Genomic DNA, 13,268 nt, shown 5'->3' on the forward strand with positions numbered 1-13,268 from the left:
AACATTAAAATCTTGTAAGAAAGGGAACACATAGAAAGCATTTTTGTAACTCCGTATTTGATAATTAAAAGCTCTAACACAACAAGGAATGAAAAGTGATCATTCAAAACACTATACAAACATTTTGTAATTAATTAATATTTTATTCAATGTACTTCAATAAATGTTATTGTTGCAGTCTTACCGGTTCATTTGTGTGTGTGTGTGTGTGTGTGTGTGTGTGTGTGTGTGTGTGTGAGAGAGAGAGAGAGAGAGAGACCTTTTTGTATTTTTTCCATTTATTGATTGTTGTCTATTTTGCACTCCTGATATTCTGGAGAGTCACCCCTTTATTGCTGCGCACCTTTTTTCTGACCAGTGGCTGAATATATATATATATATATATATATATATATATATATATATATATATATATATATATATATATATATATATATATATATATATATATTGTTGTTATTTCATTTCAGCTAAAAAATACAATAATTTGTTAATTATAATAGAATCTAGAAATGGTGAAAGCAACGTTTTAATTTCTAGTGTAAGTGACTGCAGCCTTGCCTTTTTTTTGTGTTTTTTTTAAAGAACAAATTGAAATTATTCTGCATTGTAATCAACAGTATGCCACAAATGCTGTTGATTGAACAACTTCTGAACCCGGACTATTCCTTTAATTAACCTTTTAGCTGTTTACCAATGTAATTTAAAACTGCATCATTTCTCTGCTTTTAAAATAAAATAAATAATTATTGTGGCCAGGTCAATTAAGACAACAACCCTATTATTACAGGAATTACTTTATCTTGAAAAAAAAATTCTTACTGCTGTTATTTTTTCCTGATTTGTTCTATAGCTGTTAGCATACAGAAATAAATCTCACCAAATTCTTGTTCTTCCCCCCGAGATGGACAGGCATTTCTGCATTTATAAAATAAACAGTAGCTTTTGCAATAATTCAAGCTATAACAGGCTGCCTCATCACTCAAAGCTGTGCAGCATGTCTGCAAACAATTGTGTATTCAACAGCAATGCCAAGTTGTCAGTCATCTGGGGCGCATTAATGCGGCGGCTGCTTTAACAGTCGCGACGCGTGTATACTTTGCATGATTGACAGGTGCAGTGTGGTCATGGTCAACGATGCATGGCCTTCAGCTGTGACGGCCGTAATTACACCAGTATGTGTCCTGTACACCTCTGACACGCTCCTCACCAGACTGACCACAAAAATAATTTATGCTGGGTTACGATTTCATTTTTATAAGCCTTCATGCTGCAGCGTTTCTTGTGGATCCATACGCATTCCAGCTGGATTCATCTTAAAAACTTTCAGTTCTGATAAATGTGAGAAAGCTAGATCTGTGAAGAATCACAGTGAATATTTTTAACTTTTCTGTAAAAAAAAAATATATATATATATGTATATTATACACTCCTAAAAATAATGCCATAGGAGCAATGCCCTAAAATTGGCAAAATCAATTTGGAAATTGAATAAGAAATTTCAACTGAAATTTAATTAATTTTCTTAAAAGAAAAATAAAAAATAAATCAAGTTTCATGTAACTTGTAAAAAGGTTTAAGTTTGATCATGTAAAACATATTTAAAAACAGTACTTTATTTCTGTGAACAGTTCTTAAAATTATTTTCTTTACATTATAATAATCAAAAAAAAAAAAAAAAAATCTAAACTATAAAGAACCTTTTGTGCAGTTAAAAGGTTCCATGGATTTCAAACTTCCTTCAAGGAACCATCAATGCCAAAAAAAAAATATATATTTTAAAGAGTGTACAGGTCATTAAAACACATTTTTTGGGACATTTTTTTTGGGTCTGTTGATTATTTAAGTCAACATGAATCAAAACTGGCATTGTTTACTTGGTGCACATTTCAGGTCAGTATTTTTCTTTATGTCCCTGTTCTGCAGTTGTAAACCACCTGACAGAGAGTATTTAGAGACCACTTTTCACAATCAAATCAATTCCACAAAATCAAGTGGCATCCTCCCGTTCTTTCGTTGACTATCCTGTTTCACTCAGAAATATGTGATATTATGAAAGTAAAATGACTTGTGAGTGCTGTTTTACATTGTCTTTAGCACAAATATTGTTGCAAGCAGATCTTGGACACTCCAGAGCTCTTGGATCCACCACCCTTTCTAGTTTTTTCTATACACCACATAAAACTAAGAACTTCCAGTGATGCTCAAGAAGCTACTGATCAAATTTTCTGAAATGTGGATGAGTACACACTATTGGAATGACTTTTGTACCTAAACAATCAATGTGCAAAAGAAAAGGTTTTAGCATCAGTTCTCCACGAGTCCGAGTCTCTCTCAGTCAATCCATCCACATGGCAAAAGGAATTATCCAGAGATCCGTTTGAGGCAGTTTGAGATCTTTTGAAGGCTCTAGTAAGAGTCACGTCTTCTGCGATCGGGTGAAGGCTGTGGTTGCCGTGTTATTTCTTGGTAACGGCGGAGGACTCCAGTCTGGCTGGTAGAAATGGATGTTGAATGTCCGAGCCCAGCTGGCAAAGACTCGCTTCTCTGTGATGAAGCGATGGTGGCTGCCTCGCCGGCCTCGCTCGTGGGAGATGTACATGGCACATTCATCCGGACCCGTTGGTTCGTAGTAGTGATATGGCACAGAGGGGTGCTGAGACTCCCTGTTCACAATGAGAGCAGAGATTAAAATGGGGACCATGTTAAGGTACCATTACATTCCCCGATTCCCAAATTAAACCTGGGCTAGATATTCATTTTCAAGGCAATTAACCTGATTTGGTTCAGAGAACAACTGGCTTTAAGGGGAATAAATAGATTTTATGTAATACATTATGGCTGGGGGGAGAGGTCATGCCTCAGCAGGGAAGCACAGTGAATCATTTAATTTTCGGCTCTCTGTTATTTTTCTCATAGCACTGGTACACCGCATGGGCTGCTGTGACAATATAACCCACTATACAGGGAGGAAACCCTGAATGAACACACAGAAAGATCAGATCTTTGACGATATTGGAAATCTGCAATTTACAGTACAATTTAAACTTTAGAAAGTTTTAGGATTTTGAAACACTGTAAACAACAAAATGAAATGAAATGAAAAAAAAATACTGACTAAAAATGTTTATTTTATGAATGATCTTTTTTCTAATAGGGGCACACGATATCAATATTTTATACATATATTCTACATATATCCATATATCCTATAGTATAATTGTTTATACAAATTTTCCCTGTTTCAATTGAGGTCAATAGGGCAATAATATGTTATTATTATTATTACTATGTATTGTATATCTAATTATATATAATTAATATCCATTCTATATACTGTGCATGTTGGAATGCTTAAATTCACTTGTAGCATTTAAAAGATTAATTTAGTTTTTAGTTTTATTTTTAATTTACACATGCATTTTACTGGTAATACTAACATAAACAATGGACATTACAATCATTACAGTATTTATTTATCCTTGTTAATGTTAGTAAATGAAAATACAGTTCCTCTTCAGGAACTCGAGCTGCGTCGAAACGCTTTGGGGAACGCGTTTAGCGTGAGCGACTCTGAATATGATATCTAATCTGTCTTATAGAAGAGTGTGACGTCACGGGCGAGGTGACATAAGCAACCAGGAAGCTATAAAGGCACGAGCCGCACAGCTGGCTTTCGCCGAGGCGGAGCAGCGCCTGCACTCGCTGGGTTCGCAGATAAGATCTGCTGGAGGGTAGGGAGACGGGCGCGTCCCTATCTCCTACCTCACCCGCCAGATCTGCCCGATCTCCGGGTGCGGAAGCCCGAGTGCTCGGTCCTTCCCCCCGAGTGACGGCCGTGACGCACCGCCTTTTTTTCTCCGAGGAGATTAAAACGGAGGGCGTCGATGAGCTCGCAGTTGCACAAACATAAGCTGCATAAACATCAGCTGCACAGACAAACAGTTACACAAGCATCAGTTTCACAAACATATTATGCCTAACTGTATAACGAGCAGCATTAATGAGGACCGCAGCTCACACAGCCAGCTCTCGAAATAAAAATAAAAATAAGGGTGCTGACTGTGCTTCTCGCATATCTAGGACGGATCGAAGACGGCTCTGCCTATCTCCACCCGTATTCCCTAGATTTAGAGTTCATCGAGGTTCGGAGGCACGTGAAGCGGTTCCTTCCCCCTCTGTGAACTCGCAGCTGCAGCTACTTATCTCTAGGAGATTTATATTGTTTGTGTGACTAAGCGGCTCGCGTGTTGCCGAGGCAGCGCGTGTACTACATCATTTTCAGTTTTGATGTAAATCTTACCAAATCCAGACCGTCTTTACTCGTCTGATTGGTTAACTGCATTAATTCTGAGGAATTAAATTCAGTATCTATCTGACTATGAGAAGTTAGATATGAATTATATTAACAATGCAGACCGTGTTTACTCGTCTGATTGTTTGTTTGCATTAAATTCTGAGGAATATAATGACACTTATCTCACTCTGAGAAATTATATATACTGGAGGGGTTGTTGGGCGAGAGCAGCCCTCCCAGTCTGTAGTCAGGGACCGGAGGCTGAAGCAACGCTCTGAACCAGGGTTTTTTCCAGCCGAAGGCGGATCTGAGGGCCGTACTTCAGGCTGTGAGGCCCTCGGTTAAGAAGTCCTGACACGTTTCGGTCACGACTGCAGAGGGCGGCCCCTACTTGGGTGGAGCGGCATACACCGCATTACACGGTTCCCGTCTCGCCTCAGCGCCCTCTGGGGGCCGGTCTGCCAACCCTGCCAGTGTTCCAGGGCGCAGCGGTCCCCAGCGAGCATCATTCTCAGTATTTTCCGCCCGTGCGCGTAGCGGAGCTGAGACGCTCGCTGCCCCTGCGGGGGCCTATTACACCAGAGGTCAGACTCGAGAGACTGATTCCCTTAGTAGATTATTTAGCAGCGTGAAAACTACTGCCAAATGTATCTCAATGGGTCCTGCACACAGTAGAAAAAGGTACCGTATTCAGTTCGGCTCTGTACCGCCGATATTTAACGGGGTCATTCCGACGATGGTCGGCCCCGGGCAGGGTCTGGTTATGGAACAGGAAGTGAAACCCTATTAGAGAAGGAGGCCATCGAGGTGGTCCCTTCTCAAGACAGGGAGTCCAGGTTCTACAGCTGGTATTTCACAGTTCCAAAGAAGGATGGGGGGTTGCGTCCGATTATAGACTTGAGGGTCTTAAATCGTTCAGTCATGAGATTGAAGTTCAAAATGCTCACAATCAAGCATGTTGTAGATCAGATCAGGTCCGAGGACCGGTCTGTCACAATATATCTCAAAGATGCATACTTCCACATTTCCATCCTTCCACAACATGGGAAGTTTCTGAGGTTCGCTTTCGGGGGCAAAGCTTACCAATATCGAGTACTTCCCTTCGGCCTTGCACTCTCACCCTGCATTTCCAGAAGATGTGTAGACACGGCTCTGGTCCCCCTGCACATGCAGGGCATCCACATTCTCAACCACATCGACGACTGGTTGAGTTAAGCTCAGTGAAGAGCAGGTTGCGGCTCGGCATCGAGGTGTCGTTCTCGCACATATGGGGGAGCTGGGTTTGAGACTGAACGCCAAGAAGAGTGTGCTTTCTCCGGTTCAGAGAACCACCTATCTAGGCGTAGTATGGGATTCGAGCGCGATGCAGGCACGATTGTCCCCTGCTCGTATCGAGTCGATCCCATCTCAGTCGAGAGAGTCAAAGAAGGCCAGTCACTCACTGTCAAACAATCTCAGAGATGGGTCTGATGGCAGCTGCGTCCAACGTGATACCTCTTGGCCTACTGTACATGAGACCCCTACAGTGGTGGCTCAAGACCAAAGGATTTTCCCCGAGGGGCAATCTACTTTGCACTATCAAGGTCACGCGGCGCTGCCTACGTGCCTTAGACATGTGAAAAAAACCTTGGTTCTTGAAACAGGGCCCGGTGCTGGGAGCTCCTTGTCGCCGTGTAACACTAGCGACGGACGCATCCCTCACCGGCTGGGGTGCAGTTATGAGTGACCACCCTGCCCGTGGTCTGCGGAGCGATCGCCATCTAACATGGCATATCAATTGTCTAGAAATGCTAGCAGTTTATCGTGCACTGAAGCACTTCCTCCCAGACCTAAGGGGTCACCATGTGTTGGTGCGCACCGACAACACATCGGTGGTCTCTTATATCAACCACCAGGGAGGTCTGCGTTCGCGCCCTTTGTACAAGCTGGCGCACCAGATCCTGGTGTGGTCCCAGAAGCAAACTCCTCTCATTAAGAGCAGTATATATTCCTGGGAAACAAAATATGGGAGCAGACATACTGTCGAGGCAGGGGCTGAGGCCCGGGGAATGGAGACTTCACCCAGAAGTAGTGAAGCAGATATGGAGAGTATTTGGCAGGGCTCAAGTAGAACAAAGCCCCCTTTGTTCTCTCTAGTTCATCCAGCTCCTCTGGGACTGGACGCCATGGTACAGACTTGGCCGAGGCTTCGTCTGTACGCATTTCCCCCTATCGCTCTGCTCCCGGGAATTCTGGCTAGAGTACGCCGGGACGGGGTCCGTCTGTTGTTAGTAGCCCCGTTTTGGCCGGGCCGAGTGTGGTTCTCAGATCTAGTCTCGCTCCTCGACGGCTCTCATTGGGAGATACCGATCAGGACAGACCTACTCTCGCAGGCGCAGGGTACGATAATTCACCCTCGCCCGGAGTTGTGGAAGCTGTGGGTGTGGCCCCTGAGGGGGCGCAACTGTTAGCAGCCGGTCTCTCAACCGAGGTTGTTGAGACCCTTCTCCAATCCAGAGCTCCCTCAACGAGGAAACTGTACGCCCTGAGGTGGAAACTCTTCACCTCATGGTGCAGAGACCACCAGTTAGACCCAGCAAACTGCCCGGTTGGTACAGTTCTGGAGTTTCTACAGGCTAGGCTCTCTGCAGGGTTGACCCACTCCACGTTGAAGGTCTACGTGGCGGCTATTGTGGCCTACCATGCCCTTCTCGATGGCCAGTCTTTTGGAAGACACCCCCTAGTTACACGTTTCCTCCGCGGTGCGCTGAGGCTGAAACCTCCAGTACGGTCCCGTATTCCCCCGTGGGACTTGGGTGTGGTGTTAGAGGCTCTTTACAAATCTCCATTCAAGATATCTCAGATAGACATCTGACTCTTAAAACTGCCTTTCTGTTGGCCATTACCTCTCTGAGGAGAGTAGGAGATTTACAGGCCCTCTCAGTGGCCCCTACCTATTTTGATTTTGCACCTGGCATGACCAAAGTGTTCATATACCCTCGAGCGGGATATGTTCCTAAGGTGCCCTCTATCACACCACAACCTGTAGTGCTGCAGGCCTTCTGTCCTCCTCCCTTTCGGGAGCCTGACCAAGAGAAGCTAAATTGTGTGGGTCCAGCTTGAGCGCTGGATGCATACGCCCACAGAGCTGCCCTGTGGAGAAAAATGGACCAATTGCTTGCATGCTGCGGTCCCCCCAAGAGGGGTTTCCCTGCTTCTAAGCAGACTACTAGTCGTTGGATAGTTGAGACTATCAACGCCACTCTGAGCCCTCTGGTCGTCCCCCGCTGTCGGGAGCCAAGGTTCACTCTACATGGGGTATGGCGGCCTCCAAGGCCTTTTCTAGCAGGTGCGTCCATGCTGGACATCTGCAATGCTACGGGGTTTCCAAGCCTTCTACTTTGAAAGATTATATGGCTTAGACAAGTCAGTCACTCCAGGCACTTCATTCCCCTCGTCCTAAGCTGTGCTCTTCGGATACACACTAGGCAGGGGTTTGGTAGTCTGGCAGCGTTGGTACTCGTTCCCCAAAGCGTTTCGACGCAGCTCGAGTTCCTGAAGAGGAACGTCTCTAGGTTGCGTATGTAACCCTAGTTCCTCGAGGGAACGAGACGCTGCGTCTCGAGGCCATACCCCCGGCACCCCAGCTGAAGCCAGCTGTGCGGCTCGTGCCTTTATAGCTTCCTGGTCGCTTACGTCACCTCGCCCGTGACGTCACACTCTTCTATAAGACAGATTAGATATCATATTCAGAGTCGCTCACGCTAAACGCGTTCCCCAAAGCGTTTCGACGCAGCGTCTCGTTCCCTCGAGGAACTAGGGTTACATACGTAACCTAGAGACGTTATTCACTGTCAGTTCATCTGCATTAGTAAATGCTGAAATTAACATTAGCTAAGATTCTTAAAGTAGTATTGTTCATACTTAGTTCATCATAAATAATGAATCTTATTGTAAAGTGTTACCATTTTATTTTTATTTAAACGTATAGAATCTTTAAATCTGCCTTTCAATGGTTTATAATTATTGGCTTATCATATGTCATATATCAGTAATCAAATAAACACATTTTTAACAACCTTTTTTGAAAAAATAAAAATAAAAATTTAATTAAAATGTCAGAACTACACTAATAATCAATAGTTTGGGGGTCAATAAGACTTTTTCTAAAATAAATACATTTTATATTGTTATATGTTATTATTAATTACTATAAATTATTTTTTCACCTTATATTCATCAAATAACCCTGAAAAAAAAAACAATAATGTGGTTTCCATTAAATATTAATTAGCAGATTTGTTTTCAACTGTTACGATAGAAAAGCACCAATTTAAATTGAAATGCATTTTAAAATATGTTCCAATAGAAAACAGTTTTGAATTATAATATTATTTCACAATGCGTTTTACAGTTTTTCTGATCAAATAAATTGATTCAAAATATTTCAGACTCCAAACTTCTGAACAGTAGTGTATGTAAAATCCAAAAGAGAAGCTTTTAACTTGTGGTCTCAGACGTTTGGGCGTCACTGTATCCTGACACCTAAAAGCAAGCAGTGAAATCTGACTCACCTACAGAAATCTGGAGGCACCATGCCATACACATTGATTCTGTCACAGAGCTCTAAGGCAATAGTCATTGTGAACCAGCCTGTGCTTAACCACGAGTTAGAGATCCTCCTGAAAAGAGAAACACAGAGAGAGTGGATGTCTGCTGAAAACAATACAATTGAATACCAAACTGTGAGGCGTGCTGTAGTTAATATTCCAGAAGATATTTCTGATAGAAATTCAACACATGCAAGACAAAGATGCTGTTGCGTTTAGAGCGCAGTCCAGCTGTCAGGATCATTTCTACAACTGAACGTTATCATCAACTGCTCATCAGTTCTGCCAACCTGCCATCTGACATGAAAGCCCAGGTGAATCTTTGACAAATAACACATTAATAAAGGACAACAAACAGCGTTAGTGAACAACAACCCGGACGTGATTGATTAGAAGCCACTGATTACTGTTAAATTACCTCAGACAACAGAGCATTCACTGTCTGGCAGATGCACTGCAAATAATCTCTCACGCATGCGCTAGAATATACAATGGAATTAATCAACATCTGAACTATAACCTCTTGCACAGTAAGGGGTCATTCACACAGAACGTGTTTTTGCATATCTTTGCACTACTTTTCCGTGGTCATTTAGTTATTTCTTCAAATTTCTTCTATTTAGTCAAAAGCAACATTTAATGCATGACATGGCATTTAAAAAAAAAAAGGTAAATAAAATCAAACTTTTAAAAAATGCCTTTATAGACATTGTCTATTATCGATTTTTTTTTCTTTACTTACTTGTGCAGGGTTATTTAAGTATCACTGAGATACTATTATAGATTTCATTAATATTTTGAATTAGTTTTCACTCTCATATTTTCTCTCGTTTTATGTTTAGTTAAAATATTTGAATTTTGTTGTTCCACAGGCTCTACTCTTCAGCACTATTGTTTTAAGATTTACCCTCCTTTAACAGTCAGAAGCAAAGCTTGCTGGGAACTAAAAATCTGCTTTAACTTTTTCTGTGAATGTTTGTATATATGTGTGTACATTTATATGGAAACATGTATGTGCAATGTATGTGCACAATAAAAGATAAAACTATGAATATGAATATTACATGTAATGCTATTTTTGTCTTCATTTCTAAAACACTTTTATACAGTATATATCAATATATAGTCATAAATGGTCAATGCATATTGCACTAGATTCCCATGTATGGAAATGCATTATGTAATATATCCACTGATCTATTATAAATCAGTGAATATATTGTATTATATTTTGCAGTATATTCCCAAATATATTCCCCACAGTGGCTTGGGCCCTAAAGATACAAGATGTATATTATCAATGTGGAAGAACTTATAATTAAGAAAAATCATTATCTGTTATGGATTTGTTTCTGAAATTTCAGCTTGAAGTACAAATAGAGGATGTTTGACTCGTTATTAAAAACTGGTTGGTTCATTTAGAAACCATCCAAGGATAAAGATGCTTTCAATTGAGAGTTAAATAAAATCATAGATACAGAACTCTTTTTGTGCTAGTTTCTTTTAGTGCTTCTTCAGAAGAAATAAATAAATAAAGTATTTTATTAGAGGACAGTGATGTCATAGCATTGAACATAATATTTAGTGTTCAATATCCAGCAAATACTATCCAGGTATCATGGAAACATAGTGGTTAGATATATGCTCAGAATCCCTATAAACACGTTCTGACAGGCCATATTCTCCAAAGCAGGACTGTTTAGAAGCCAGTGTGACCAGTTGCAGTAGAAAACAACAGCGTAGGAGAAAACTGAACAGCTAAGTCGTGGAAAAACATAATGCCAGAGAATGGGTTGTGTTTGTGCCGCAGGGATGTCTGTCTCTGCCAGGCCAGAGAGCAAAGACACAGTGTCCCCACTGCCAAGGGTTCCTGCTTGACTATTTACATGACCTGCAATGCACAAATTATAGCACCATCAGTCTGAATCACTTTAAAAGAAGTCTTGGGGTGTAACTGTAAGCACCGTTTCAGAAGGAGAGTGAGGACTGAGGTTCTCAGGGCAATAAGATTCTTTAAAAAAGCAATAAGCCATGAGACACTATACGTTATTTTACTGCGGGTAAGGAGTGTCCACTACATGATTAGAGTGGCTTACGGCTTTTATAAAAAAACATCAATATGATAAGACACCACTGTTCAATAAACAGTTTTTTATGTTCAACATTTATTTTAGAATGAATAATTTCCAGAGGAACTAATCAACAAGATATTTATTATATGGCATGTAAATTGATATGTTTGATTAGGGTTGAAGCAAAACTCTGCAGGACACCAACTCTCCAGGACATAGTTTGGTGACCACTGCCCTAAAAGATCTGTAAAGTTGTAAACCGTATGTCATTTATAACGTTATTTCCGTTAACGGTTCTCGCATGTGTTTTCTTCTGCCAATATAAATGGAACACACTAGAAAAATACTCTGACAGTATTTCCTGCCCTACAACCCCATTACTCAATCTACAGTGCAAAAAAGAGAGCACGGCCAGTGTAGTCTGATTATAGAACGGATGGCGAGCTGGTTCTTTTTAGTGATTAAAAAACAAACAGCTCAAAGTACAGTAGCCTTATTCCCAAACGAATGACTCTAACAACTGCTTGTTTTTAGTGAATTAAAACCATACAGCGCATCCATTGTAGTTTGATTCCCGAATGAATTAACCTTTTGTACCGGTTCTTTGTAATGAATTGCATACATACATTAGTGTGGGAAGTGTGTAATCACTGAACCTTACAAATGTGTGCAATCGTTTTCGTGTGCTTGCTGTTTTTTTTCTTTTGCTTTCACTTTCAAATGCAATCAAGTTCAGTAGGAAGGGGTGAGAATGAGAAAGGGGGCAAAATAACTTGTTTGAGGGGGAGGCAAGACCCGCGAAAGCCCCTACTGGAGCCGACCCTATCTTTGGTCCTCATGGTCCACTTTCCTGGAGACTTTAGCTTCAAAACTAATCAAACACACCTGAACAAGCTAATCAAGGCCTTCAGAATTACTAGAAAGTTATAGCATGTAGTCAACCAGAATGCCTATTACCGCTGTGGTAAATACAAATCACTCATGTAAAAGTCGTTCGCAAAATCACCAACAGGTGGTGGAAAGGGAGGGTTTACACTATAGTAGTAGAAATGTGTAGAAATGTGACATTTTGACTTGTGAATAAGATAAAAAATAATGAAAAAAAAAAAAAAAATATATATATATATATATATATATATATATATATATAATAAAAATAATATAGTAATATAACATTAAAAGGAAAACTCCACTTAAAAAAATAAAAAAATAAAATAGGCTCATTTTCAAACTCACCTATTAACAGTTCAGTTAAACTATTGAGTTTTACCGTTATCAAATCCATTCAGCCGATCTCTGGGTCTGGCGGTAGAACTTTTAGCATAGCTTAGCATAGATCATTGAATCTGATTAGATCGTTAGCATCTCGCTCAAATATGACCAAAGAGTTTCTATATTTTAAAACTTCACTCTTCTGTAGTTACATCGTGTACTGAAACAAACGGAAAATCTAAACTTGCGATTTCCTAGGCCGATATGGCTAGGAGTGGAACGCAGGGCCTGAAAATAGTCCCAGCTAGGTAATAAGCCTTTTTTTAGTGGCTGCGTGATATCACTGCAGCTGCTGCACCCATTGTACGGCAGTAAAGTTCCTTGATTATTAAACCGGAATTAGAGTATAGTTCCTAGCCATATTGGCCTAAAAAATCGCAATTTTATATTTTCTGTCGGTCTTAGTACACAATGTAACTACAGAAGAGTCAAGTTTTAAATAGGAAAAGTGTAGAAACGTTTTGGTTATTTTTGAGCGAGATGCTAACGGTCTAATCAGATTCAATGATCTGTGTTAAGTTAAGCTAAAAGTGCTACCGCCAGACCCGGAGATCGGTTGAATGGATTCCAAAACGGTAAAACACAACTGTTTAACTCTAGGGGAGTTGAAAAATTAGCCTATTTAAAAAAAAAAGTGGAGTGTTCCTTTAAATCTCGACTAATCATTCATCATATTAGCTAAATGGTTAATATTGCAGCTATCTGACTACTGTTACAGTGAAATATTACAGTGACAGCAATGTTTGAAATGTGCTTTTTTTACTGTAAACTATAAGCCAGTATTTGAGGTGTGTAAATTTATATTGTCACATTAATATCACAAACAAGGATTAAAACTAATAATTCAAATAGCATTCCAGCAGTTTAAATACATAGCCGACTTGCTATCTGTCCTTTTTTACACATCTAATTCAGTATACTAAACAGTCCTGCTCATGACATGGCAAAAAATATAATGTCCATTAATTAAAGAAATTGTTAATAACTTTTTACCATATTCTTCCTTCATTTGAGTTAAAACATGTGGGCACAGTATTT

The 13,268-nt window shown here is 40.4% G+C and overlaps 1 protein-coding gene across 1 annotated transcript in view; it reads right to left on the minus strand.

Annotated features, from left to right (window-relative positions):
* Nucleotides 1-509: 509 nt before the first annotated feature.
* Nucleotides 510-13,268, minus strand: part of st6galnac5a (ST6 (alpha-N-acetyl-neuraminyl-2,3-beta-galactosyl-1,3)-N-acetylgalactosaminide alpha-2,6-sialyltransferase 5a) — a 65,028-nt gene continuing 52,269 nt past the window's right edge. The window contains exons 4-5 of the mRNA XM_052612623.1: nt 8,851-8,958; nt 510-2,666 (exon numbers count right to left, since the gene is read on the minus strand). Of these exons, the coding sequence (XP_052468583.1) occupies nt 2,420-2,666; nt 8,851-8,958 (355 nt within the window). The 3' untranslated portion in view covers nt 510-2,419. The remainder of the gene's footprint in view (nt 2,667-8,850; nt 8,959-13,268) is intronic.

Source organism: Carassius gibelio, chromosome A2 (assembly GCF_023724105.1).
Source record: "Carassius gibelio isolate Cgi1373 ecotype wild population from Czech Republic chromosome A2, carGib1.2-hapl.c, whole genome shotgun sequence".
NCBI lineage: Eukaryota > Metazoa > Chordata > Actinopteri > Cypriniformes > Cyprinidae > Carassius > Carassius gibelio.